At 32.2% G+C, this 13,268-nt stretch overlaps 1 protein-coding gene and 1 long non-coding RNA gene across 3 annotated transcripts; one reads left to right on the top strand and one right to left on the bottom strand.

Moving 5' to 3' along the window:
- The first annotated feature begins 6,212 nt into the window (after window positions 1-6,212).
- On the top strand, window positions 6,213-7,421 carry LOC113114099 (uncharacterized). The gene is made up of 3 exons (XR_003293678.1): window positions 6,213-6,453; window positions 6,746-6,810; window positions 7,120-7,421. It is a non-coding gene; the product is annotated as an uncharacterized LOC113114099 (long non-coding RNA).
- Window positions 7,422-7,448: 27 nt separating this feature from the next.
- Window positions 7,449-11,308, bottom strand: LOC113114098 (uncharacterized). Of its 2 annotated transcripts, none has more exons than XM_026280843.1 (6): window positions 11,235-11,308; window positions 10,423-10,770; window positions 9,845-10,186; window positions 9,497-9,613; window positions 8,526-8,569; window positions 7,449-7,728 (listed from the first exon to the last, which is right to left on the bottom strand). In XM_026280843.1, exons 1-6 carry the CDS (start codon window positions 11,278-11,280, stop codon window positions 7,567-7,569), a joined length of 1,059 nt encoding a protein of 352 aa, XP_026136628.1. In that variant the 5' UTR covers window positions 11,281-11,308; the 3' UTR covers window positions 7,449-7,566. The 2 variants fall into 2 exon arrangements, with proteins under 2 accessions (XP_026136628.1, XP_026136629.1); XM_026280844.1 differs by having other exon boundaries at window positions 11,169-11,254.
- Window positions 11,309-13,268: the final 1,960 nt, after the last annotated feature.

Below are 13,268 nucleotides of genomic sequence, written 5' to 3' on the forward strand. Positions count from 1 at the left end.
ATTCAAGCAATGAAAAAAAAATCATATATACAAATATATAGGCTATATGAGTTTGTATGTTTTATATTCATTGCACAAGCAATGCACTTTTTTAAATATCAGCACATGTGCTATTAATGATATACAAAAGTACATAGAAACACGGTGTTTTGTTCTTTGAATGAATCAGATTTTGAACGAATCGTTTGATTTGAATGTTTCAATCAATCATTTATTAAAACACGGGCCTGCTGCCACCTACTGGCGGTTTTACTATCATCATTAATATCAATGACGGGCCTAAACCAGACAAATTTTTAAAAACCTTTTTAAAAATTACACAAATGTTGTACTCATTATGTAAAAGTAGCTACAGGAACACAAATAGGATCACTCACATTTTTTACACTTCGACCACTGACTACAGTGTACCATCTTCTGATGGCTAATTCCAGAAGATGTCACAAAGCTCAAATCATCTCAGACTGGTTTCTTGAACATGCCAATGAGTTCACTTTACTCAACTGGCCTCCACAGTCATCAGATCTCAATCCAGTAGAGCAGATTTGGGATGTGGTGGAACGGGAGATTTGCATCATCGATGTGCAGCCGACAAATAAAATCTGCAGCAACTGCGTGATGCTATCATGTCAATTTGGGCCAAAATAGCAGAGGAACGTTTCCAACACCTTGTTGAATCTATGCCACGTAGAATTAAGTCAGTTCTGAAGACAAAGGGAGTCTAACTCATGACTAGTAAGGTGTACGAAATATAAAGTGCATGGCTAATGAGTGTAGTTTCTATTTATATGGTGTTTTTGTGTTTGTGGTCTTCTTGTGCTGTGCTACATGGTTTTGCATATCATACTTTTGTATCTAAAAATATCTAAAAATAAAGCACCCTTCATGTTAAGACAAAAAGAACACTCCTCCTTTTTGTGGTTTTGATCTGTCCTTTGACAAAGCAACCATTAAAATCAAGCCTTCATTTACAGACCTTTCGGGTTATGTTTAGTACATTGGAGTTATTGGTGTCATACAAAAGAAAAATGCATTATTATTAGATTTGTAGAAATTATTATTTGACTCTGATACAGCTAATAGTCATGTGATGCGTACATGATGTATGGAACTTTACAACCAGAATAGAGTGAAATAAGGAGGGGCTTCGAGTTTTATCTTAGATTTGGACATCGACGCATCTTTAATATGAAATTTTTCTATGTACTTCTGCTTTTGAGCGTTGTTTGTAAGTATCATCTTATAATGCTTTGGATCAAAAGGAAAGCAAACTGGGGATTTAGTTGTTGTAAATAGTACATTTAGAACATAATGGTTATATTGTAACGGTTTGACTGAAACATTTTTCGGCATAAGAAATCACTTCCCTATAAAGCCAGTATTTTTTTTCTTTTCAGGCTCTGTGGAAGGAGGTAAGAAAAATGTCACTCTAATTCTAGATGCAACAATATTTGTGATATATATATATATATATATATATATATATATATATATATATATATATATATATATATATATATATATGCACCATAGATAGATAGATAGATAGATAGATAGATAGATAGATAGATAGATAGATAGATAGATAGATAGATAGACAGACAGACTGTTTCAAGCAGTTTTCCATCTTTCTATATAATACGATTGTTTTGTGTGTATGAAGCTAGTTTCATAATTTCAATCATATCTATATATATATGTATATATATATATATATGTATATATATATATATGTATATATATATATATATATATATATATATATATATAGAGAGAGAGAGAGAGAGAGAGAGATTTTTATTTTTTTTTACATCTCAGGTACTTGTGATGGAAACATTTACATTCCTATCATCGTAATTCTATGTGAAGCAATGCTGCTTTCTTTAGCCGTAAATGTCTACATTATCTGCATGACAAGATATAGAGACTCGTGCCAGAACTTTTACAGTATGTATCTTTTGTTTTTATTACCCCTACAAAATAAACTTCATTAGTTATTATAATAAAAAAATTACAATAATTATCGTATGCTATTTTGCCTCTTTTTAAGATAATTATATTGCTGTCTGGTGTAGTCGTGGAACAGCGAATGAGCCTGAGCAATCAGATGACCAGGTACAGTTTTAGCACATGCAAACATTTTTATTATTTACAGTTTTTGTTTTCAAAGATCTTTCCTGCAAGTATAAGATCGTTCAACTTTTATAAGTATTTCATATAAAACAATTATGAAGTATGAACATGCATAATGTATTTATTAAATCGATATACTGAGAGATATACTGTGTTTATTTGTAGGTTCCAGACGACACATTATACTCTCTGAGTGTTTCCAGAGACAGAGAGTGTGAGGAACGAGCAGAAGTGAACCCCAATGAGTGTGTGTACTCTGCTGTGAAAACCTAGAAAAGATTAGACCTCATCAAAAACGTATGCTAAAAATTTTTTATCTTTCGCTCTGTTATTGTTTTTCATTTTTGTTTTCATTTTCATTAAGTTTATCTGTCATTTATAGTTAAGAAAATGTTGCATACTTTTCTGAATATGTTAAAGTTTTGCAGTGTGAAAATAAATAAATAAACAGAGATGCTTGTGAACTACTGTCCCAGCACAAGAGTCAAAGAGCTGAAGTCTAGTGGATAGTTTATTGTAGAACCACCTCACTCACAGTTTATCAGGTTTCAGTGGACACTGTTAGTAGTTTTTGGTTGTTAATTAGGTTCACTGTTGGTTATCGGCTGGTATCTGTATCTTCTGGCTAAATGCAAATGAGCAATTAACACATTTCTGTGCGATATGTGCGGTTACATGAGAAGCATGCACTTTAAAGAAACTGGTTGCGTAAGACAGTAAATTCATATATCTGTGAATTTTGTGGTCGAGAAAAAAAAATATTTAGCTTTTTTTTCATTATATTTACTAAAGAATATTTTGGAAGGATTTGGAATTCTATATTAACAGAAAAATGGAGTTTAAGATAGAACATTTTATATTTTATGTCATTTTTTTATACAAAAAACGAAAATGTAAATTATAAAGAACAACATATTATACAGTTGTTTATTTTGTTAGGAAAATTCCATATACAGTACATGAGAAAAAGTGGGCTCAATGTAAACCAAATTTTGCACATTTTATAAATGATTTTAAATTGGAACAAACAAAAAAGCACTGAAAACATGTAATGCTCTGAAATCATTGAAATGTATTTCATTTTCTTTTTCTCTCCCTCACTCTCTTTTTTCTTCTCTCTGGCAGCTAATGTTAATTTGATAACGCAAGTATGTAATTTCTCATGTTCTTGTGGCATTGAATTAATAAATCATAAAAGAAAGAAAGAAAGAAACCGGTTGCTGTCAGCAGTTCAAAACATAGCAGATGCATTTTTCTATTGATTTAGCCTTTGTGTGATGTAGGACTTAATGTGATTTACTTTTTTTTTTTTATCATATGTCTGAAAATTTTATTTCATACAGGCCAGCACAGAAGTGAATGTACTAATGTTGTAAATTTACAATTCAACAAGTTTGTTTGACTTGAAATGCTATGTATTGTGACTGAAATGCTCATATTTTGGTGACAATAAATGGTTAACAGCACAAGCTTTGTCGTTGCCTGCAATCTCAAAGCTCACCTTATGAGGGCAGCAGAACTCACTCATTTTAAAATGGTTGAAAAAACGATTTGACTATATTTGAATATAATGAGCTGATTCTTATACTAAATTGTAGGCTAGTCTTACAATATGATTGTATTACTCTAGATGTTGGATGGGCAAAGGTCGTAAAGATATGGTGATAGCTACTAAAATGCATTCAACACTTTCTGTGATTCATCAAGTTTTCTGAGCATTGTCAGATGAATTATGAAATTATTTTGCCCATGAACACAGAAAGATCTGTCACATCAGATGAACATCACAGCCTCCTGAAGCTCTCAGATTGTGGCTCCTCTCATGACTTTGTTCTTTGAATCTGCTGGATGACTCAGGATTTATATGCTTGACCCCAGAGCTGCCCCAGACGTGACAGACAGTGTTAGCATATGCATTACCGAAAGGGCCAAAATAACTGCAGTGTTAAAGAGGGATTTTTACCATTCAATTGAACTATGTGCATGTATTTTAGACTCATTGTTCTTGTTCCATCAATGCAGTACGGTATGACCCTTTTCAGGAGTTGCAATTTATTAGAACTCTCTCTTTTATTACAATTTAAAATCAGATCAAAGCTCACATACACTAAAATACTGAAACACTTATGATGCTGATTCAAAACAACAAAGCCGGTGACTGACAGTCAAACAAAGTGCGGTTCGAGCGGTCCACCCCCACAGCTGAACTAGAAGTTTTGATTGTTTTTTTTACCCGAGCCAGACCTGTCTGTTATTGGCTGAAGCGTAGGGGCTCCACCCTAGGATTTTGAAAAATTCCTGTTAAAAAATGCCAGCTCGCTCTGTTATCCATCAGCGCCTTCTTTGTCTATTTTTTAGTTGAATACACTAGTTTTATTCTACTCTAGTAAAAGTACCACAATTTAATTATATTCTATATCTACTCAAGAAAGTAGAAAAAAAGTAAAATGTACTTAAGTACTGTAACAAAAGTATTTGTAATTAGTTACTCTCCACCTCTGCTTTTTATCAAGACCTACAACACATGCAACATTTTTTTTAAGTGTGATGAAAATGTTACACCCCTTACCATATACTATGATGCTCTGTGTCCCGGCGCGATGAGACAAAACCAATAAACCCATTACAAACAAGGCATTTGTTTGCAAGAACATTAGGCTGGCGTTATGCAAATCTTCCCACATCGTGACGCGGACATGTGGGGGTGTGTTAGAACGAGCCGTTTTAGGAGGGTGTGGTTGACTCTTAAATTTATAAAGAATATATCTTTGGATTTCAGTCTTCGCAACTTTACAGATATATATATATATATATATATATATATATATATATATATATATATATATATATATATATATATATATATATATATATATATATATATATATATATTTTTTTTTTTTTTTTTTTTTTTTTTTTTATCACATCATATGACCCCTTTATTATATGGTAATGGTTTGTCAGCCTTTGATTCTTCTCAGTGAGGCAACTTGGCTTTTTAATGATTTCAATTTAAAATGAACAGGTTAAATTAATATGCAGTCCCAGGCTGGATGGTAAAGAAATCTTGGTAGTTATAATAATAGATAATAATAGACATTTTTTTTAAATAAATGTTTTCATTTTAGATTTTTAAAATCATATTTTAATTTCGACTTACAGAAAAAAATAGCAACATGAGCATAGATTAACGTAGAATGGAAACTTCTGGTTTCATTTTTACACCTATGTCACACCTTGAACAATGACCAGTGTGTGGTAAAGGTTCTGTCGCTGGAAGAACAGGAAGCTCGAAGCAAATGCACACAGTATACTGAATGTCTCAAATGTATTATCGTGCTAGACAAATTATGTTTGTCCAGATTATCCATACATTTGTGGTACTTTATCTTAATATATGTAAGTGACATTTTAACCTGCAAAAATATTTTATTTAGAAAGCAGCAATAGGATTAAAAAAAAATACCATTATACATTTTAAGTCAGTGGCTTGTTTTTTAAACTTGGTGTGAATGCTTTTGTTTCTTTATTTCAGATTTTACTCACTGTACAGTTCTTCATCAGCCTGACTCTGTTATCCCAGTTGACCTTGGTGCCAATGTGAATCTGCGGTGCTTTTTTGCAGAAAACTTCAGCATGTACGACATGTTTTGGTACAAGCAATTCGAGGGCCAGCAGCCATGTGCTGTTGTTAAGGCGGGAGCTGTTGCTGATCCTATTTTTCATAAATATATTAATATAAATATATGGATATATGAACACTCGCTTCAATGTCATCAGGTCAAAGAAAAGACTTTCTCTTAGTATCATGGAAATATAGTATCATTGGAAATATAGTATTGTGACGTTAAATATATCTTTTCTTAACTCTACAGGTGAGTTTTTGTTTTATGAGCTGAAAACCCAATAACATCGAAACCAAACCAGATATATTTGTATTTCTTAAAGGGTTAGTTCATCCAAATACCAAAATTATGTCATTAATAATTTACCCTCATGTTGTTCCAAACCTGTATGACCTCCATTTATCTTCGGAACAGAGTTTAAGATATTTTAGATTTAGTCCGAGAGCTCTCAGTCCCAACATGAGGGTAAATTATTAATGAAATAATTTTGCTATTTGGGTGAACTAACCCTTTAAGTTTGCATGTAAGAGTAATTTTAAGTCATAAAATGAATATTAACTGTTCTGTTTGTTTTGCAGATTCAAATCCAACAGAGAGAGATTATCGTTATCAGTCGTTATCTTTTAGTGCAACATTATTGGAATATCTGTCATGTGGATCATATGTCTGTTAATCAGGATTAAACAACAAAAGGGTCTGTTTTCCTATATTTCATATTATGCATCACATAATCTACAGTATATATTTTTAATACTCTTCTGCACTCCTGTAACCTCAAATGATGTATCCGCAAATTTACAAAACTCATAACATTGTAGAAAGAGTACTTTCATTTGATAGGTATAAAACCACTGTTTATGTTAACAACATAGAGTAGGCCTTATATTTGCAAGTGATGGCCTTTCAAAAATAACTGTTGATTATTATTAGTTATAAAAGGCAATCCTCAGTCAATGTTAATCTAAATTAATGTATCTTTTTTATAGCTTTATCTCCAGTTAGCATTATAGAGGAAACACACCCGTCCATATTGAAATGTCGGACACAAAAGGTAAAGTAATTGTTTTTTGTTTTTTTCCAAATTTCTGTTTGTGAAGTCAGAATGTGTTTTATAAATGCAACGTTTTCTGATTTCTAGGAGCAAAAGTTTCAGAGGATCTTGTGATCTAAACCATTCATAAAATTCAAGCGCTGATGCTTACACATATTTATGTAATTTTTGAATCACTGTAAAATCAATTAAAATCACACCAGAGCTTTTATTTTAACAGATGAAAATCTAAGATTGTGGCCTTCAGTTTGCACTAACCTCTTCTAATTTTGTATTTATTTTATTTGTATTATTATTATTTTTTTACAGAGACACACATCCAGTTTTTGATGCCAATAAAGATCAAGAAGCTTGAGGGGACAATGATGCACAATAAAATGAGGATCATTTGAGACTGAAACATCTTGGTCAAAAAGAGGAAAAATTGGCTATATTCCTTTAACATAACACATTTGTAACAATTGCTGTATAAGTACTGTATATTTGATAATTCAGCATAGTTTTTTTTTTTCAGTAGAATTTACAATTTGAATAAATGAGCATTGGCAACTTTTTATGTGCCATTTAATGGGGACTGCAAAATTTATTTTGTCTGGGCGAGAGGTTGGGGGTTAATAAAAAATGTAATCACAACTGTGTAAATTCAAATATGTTTTATGTACACAATTTTATTACAAAATTCATGCAATAATGTAATAACAAAAACACACATCTAGCTAGTTAGTAAATAATTCACCATACATTTGCTCTCTAGTTCTATACACTTCTGTACTCAGCTACACTATAGCCGGTCTCATGGGGGTTATTGATCAGGCTGTACACTCTGTCTTGAGGCGTTTCCCCATTCCTTTGCACTCTTCTGTTTTTTCTCTCCTTAAAATGTAAAGCAGCATAACTCAACTCCACTGCATCATGGTCCTAAGAAGTAACACATTAAAATAAAGATGCAGTTAAAAGAAGATGGAAGAAAAAATGAAAATCTATGTTTTATTTAATATTAAATGTGCACTTGAATTTAAAATAAAATTAAATCATTACATTATATGAAATTACAAATCACACCACCCTGCATCATATTTGCTAAATTACATTTTGAGGGTGCTGATTTCCAAATATTCTATCACATCAAACTTTTCACAAAATAAATACATGCATTACATAGCGTTTTTGTTTTTGGCAACTATTCTTGTCTTGCAACAAAAGTCTTGTATAATCTCTTAATCATCAGAAAAACTGCGACAAAGACATGATTCATATCTTCTTCTGAGCAAGGTTACATTTGCTCAATGCTTAGCCAATTTTCACATGCATGGATGATTTTTATGATCATATCTCGAGGTTTCAATGTAAGAATTATGGTCAGTGACAGAAGACAATATAAATGATTTAGTTTTTACCACATCCAAGCAGCAACAGAAAATTTACATTAGAATTTTTTTCAGGAAAAGCTAATTTATAAACTTTTATGTTATTTATGTAAAATTATTTGACATTGAATGAGTACATGAACATACTTTTCCACTCCTGTGCAGTGTTAACTGATAAAAATATTTTATGCTTTTTTAAAGTATTCTTTATTAATACTGCCATGAAAAAAGTTCATTCATTATTTGGGGGGTCAGCATATTTTTTTATTTTATTTTTTTACTTTTAAGATGCAGGGCTGTGTTATATATAAAATAGATGACTGAATTGAAATTGATTATGATGCACACCTGACTGGAGGGACGTTCTTTTTCAATGTCTTGTAGAGTTTTTTCTGGTTGAAAAAAAAGAAAAATCTTACAATGGATGCTTTTGAAAAAAATAATAATTTTGTCAGATAACTTAAAGCATTTAAAATCTCAGTTCAGGAAGAAAATTTCTTAATACTTTTTTTGCTGGTCATTTTACTATCATTTACATTACCAACAAAGACAGTGATCTTTATTTAAGCCCATTAAAGTAAGCTTATATATATTATATATATATATATATATATGTATGTATTCAGTACAGACCAAAAGTTTGGACACACCTTCTCATTCAAAGAGTTTTCTTTATTTTCATGACTATGAAAATTGTAGAGTCACACTGAAGGCATCAAGGGCTATTTGAGCAAGAAGGAGAGTGATGACCTGGCCTCCACAGTCACCGGACCTGAACCCAATCGAGATGGTTTAGGGGTGAGCTGGACCGCAGACAGAAGGCAAAATGGCCAACAAGTGCTAAGCATCTCCTGGGGAACTCCTTCAAGACTGTTGGAAGAACATTTCAGGTGACTACCTCTTGAAGCTCATCAAGAGAATGCCAAGAGTGTGCAAAGCAGTAATCAAAGTAAAAGGTGGCTACTTTGAAGAACCTAGAATATGACATATTTTCAGTTGTGTATATAATTCCATATATAATTCCACATGTGTTCATTCATAGTTTTGATGCCTTCAGTGTGAATCTACAATTTTCATAGTCATGAAAATAAAGAAAACTCTTTGAATGAGAAGGTGTTTCCAAACTTTTGGTCTGTACTGTGTGTATATATATATATATATATATATATATATATATATATATATATATATATATATATATATATATATATATATATATATATATATATATATATATATATATATATATATATATATATATATATATATATATATTTATTTATTTATTTTAAGGAGACAAATTAGATCAAAATGCTCACCTTTGTTATTGTAGTATCTTTCCTTTTTATGACTTAAAACAGCTTGAGCAGTGATAACAATCATACAAACACCCAATAACACACCCAAAATAATCACCAGAGGATCCACTGGATTTACTGCAAGACAGTACAACAAAATATATTGTGTGTATGTGAATGTGCTGTGTCGACTGCAGGGGTTTAAATTTATGATTTATATTAAACATTTAAAAGAATTAAATGAATACAACTTTATTAATTAAGTAAATATTAGTAATCATACCAACATTTAGTCAATTGGCATATACAGAGGCTGTATTTTGTCGGAAAAAAAAATTAAACCTGAGAAGAAAATAATTTGGCACTTACCCATATTTATTCTTGTCCCATTCCCAAAGAGAATTTTTCCACAGGTGACCACAGCGCAGTAGTAAGTGCCCGTGTCCATTTGGCTGCTAATGTTTTTAAACAGTTTGAAAGTGCAGCTCTGTGTAGAATCAGTCTCACAATGATTAGACTGATTATGAGTGTAGAGGATTTCTGGAACAGATTTTCCTGAATCGGATCTGAACCAGAACATCCTGATATCTGTGGTGCTGTGTTCATACAGCACAGAGCACTGCAGGGTCACTGTGTCCCCAGGTTGGACAGGCTCTGATTCGGGAAGCTGAAGAACAGACACCTTGGATTTATATTGGTTGTTTTTTGACCCTAAACAGACATGGAGACATTTTATACAAAGTCACGTTTCAGCAAAGGTCTTATTTTAGAATTTAAATTAAATGCAAATAATCATATGTAACAAATACAATTATATTGTAATAGTATAGAAATACTATTACAGAATTATAGTATTTCTAGTATTATTTACTGGAGACAACAAGTAACAAGTTGACTACATTATTTGAATCTTCAATAAATGTACTCCTCAAGAATAAAACACAAACCTTTCAAAGCCAAGTATGTGCCTCTAGTAAAGAGAGTTTCATACTTTCTCCAGCCACAGTAATACATTGCTTCATCCGATGAAGTGACATTTGAAATCCTTAAATGACATTTTTTTATGTCTGTCTCAATGCTAAAACGTGAGGATTTAAAGTTGTCGAAGAAATTAGGAGTTATGGCAAATGTCTGCACCATCCCAACAAGTTGTGGTTGGTGTCCAGAGGTTTGCTTGTACCAAGTAATTGGATCTGTGTGATCTATCAGAAAAAAACAGCGCAGAGTGACATTGTCCCCAGCAGAGACCATTATCACTGGATCTGGTTGATAAAAATCATTAGAATGTGTTGGGTCTGTAGGGAGGAAAAAGAGAAAGAAAGGAAAATAATGTCATTTCATCTATGTGACAGAGTTATACAGTAAGCTCATATTTTAAAAAAACAATGTTCTTGTGAGTACCATGTTAAAGTTAAATTTAGATATATATAAGTAAAAAAAAATCTATTCCCCATAATGACTTACATAATTTATGAGATGTTTAAAAAAAATCCAAGAGGCAAATAAATACTCATAAACAATTAAATAAATCCTTAGTTCAAGGTAATACATTCTTTGAATAAAACTATTGAATTAGACAAAAAATATAGCCCTCATTAATTATATTAATTATTTGTTCAAAACAATTCTTTAGAAAAGTTCTCTACAGAGGTTAAAAAAAATATGAAATTATAGAAAAGTGGAGGTTACTTACCTTTGTTTATTAAAGAAAATTATTAAAGAAATGCATTTAGATACAGCACACGTATTACAAACTTACACATTTCATTTAGAAGCATGACAGATATCCACAAAACCATCATCATCTCAGCAGTCTGTGAATCATTGGCCTGCCTTCATAAACAACTGCAAGATTATACTGTACACCTCTGTATTGTCTTTCCTTTCGTGACATCACAGACTTCCTGTAACCTTTTCGTGTAAACATTACTGCTGTTTGTAGGACAGTCAGGATATACTGTAATCTCAAAAAAGCATCTCAGTATGTTGCAAAAAAACATTGTGAATGTCAGCTACCAAAATTATGCAAACTTTTATTCAATTGAAAAAGTGCATCAGTGAAAAGGTGAAGAATCATAAAAACGTTACACTGTACAATTAAAACTTTCTAAAAACGTTTTCTTTTTTAAGTCTTCTCTAACAGTCACTAATCTACAAAGTGGTCAGTTACATTAAATATGCATACATAATTATTATACCAAATTAAGTAAAGACAAGGCCAGAGGTTACTAAATACATAAATAGGTTCAAAAATAAAGTTTGACCACAAAATATAATCAGTTTGATTACATGAGATCAAATAACTGCTTGATTTTTCTGCCATATGGACATCGACTTGAGTCACCACTGATAAGCTACTACTAAATATAATGTGGAAACTTTAAATAGTCACTATCTGAAGGTTTGGGACTCTATGCATGTGCTTGGGTTGTATTGCAACCTGGACTAAAATAATTCCTGCAAGTTTATAGTAAAATAAAAGGCTATAGGCTAGTAAATAAAAAAACTCCGAAGCCAAGGTAAAAAAAACTTAATTTAAAAGAAAGTGTTGTGGAAACCCAAAGGAGCCTATAGAGACAAACTAACAAACTTAATAACAAAACAACAGGAAGAGGTGGGACATCAAAGTGGGGAAATTGATACCACAGAAACTTGCATATGTGTAGTAAACCACTATTAAAGCATCAAAGGAAAAACAATGTTCACATTTATTTGAGTTTTCATAACCTGGGAGAACAAATAATAGGCTAACAGCCTGCTGCCAAAGCCGAATGTATATGGCACTAACACATGGAGTTAATTGTTTAACAGATGTTCAGGAGCAGGGGCACACCCCAAACAATCACCTGATCTTCTGAAACCTCCATATATATCGGGTCACCTCATACCATACTGCTAGTCTCGTTCTCTCAAACCCACCCTTCCCTCCCTTTCTCATCCATTTAGCCAACCTTATCCCACATTATCTTTCTATCAGGTTGTATCGGGGGGTCCTAATTGTCTGGCCTTGATGTATGCTAGAGAACATACCCCCACTCTGAGTCTCTCTAAGCCATCAATTCTAGATGCCCTGATCAACCTGACCATCATCCCATTCCCTCGACCCCTTCATCCTTTTTCTACTCTTCCCCAACTCCCTGTTCAACTAACAGCTTCATAGCTTGTTTGTGGCGTGGTCCTAGCTAGTGAAATCTTATGTAAACCGCTGCTTTCACACAACGAAGAAGTGGAACCGAGAATTAAAAGGAAGACATCTACGCATTTCAAAAAATGATATGGCACTACAAAGGACAGAGGAAAGGCCTACAATAATGACCAGATCTGGACGCAATAAATTGGATATTACATTTAATCTTATTGGGGAACATCTAACTGTATTTTGTGAACATTGTCAAATATCATGATCAGCTGAACAAGTGATTATTTGTGGTTAATATGAAAAATAAAATAAATGGAAATAATCAGAATACAATCATTCACATATGTGCTTTCTAAACAGTGGGGTAAAACATCCCTACTGTTTTTCCCCCCAAAAAAGAATCAGAATCAGAAAGGGATTTATTTTCAAGTGTGTTCACACACAATGAATTTGTCTTGGTGACAGACATAGTGCAGACATAATTTGACATAGGCTATAATAGATATGCCTATAATACTAATAATAAAGAGAATAGACAATAAATTAAAATAATAATAACTATGTGGCACTAAAAATATAGTGGAAAAAATACCATGCTGTACAAATGTGCTATTTAAAGATGAACAGTGATTAAACATATTGCATTGTTCAGGT

Source organism: Carassius auratus, chromosome 14 (genome assembly GCF_003368295.1).
Source record: "Carassius auratus strain Wakin chromosome 14, ASM336829v1, whole genome shotgun sequence".
Classification (NCBI taxonomy): domain Eukaryota; kingdom Metazoa; phylum Chordata; class Actinopteri; order Cypriniformes; family Cyprinidae; genus Carassius; species Carassius auratus.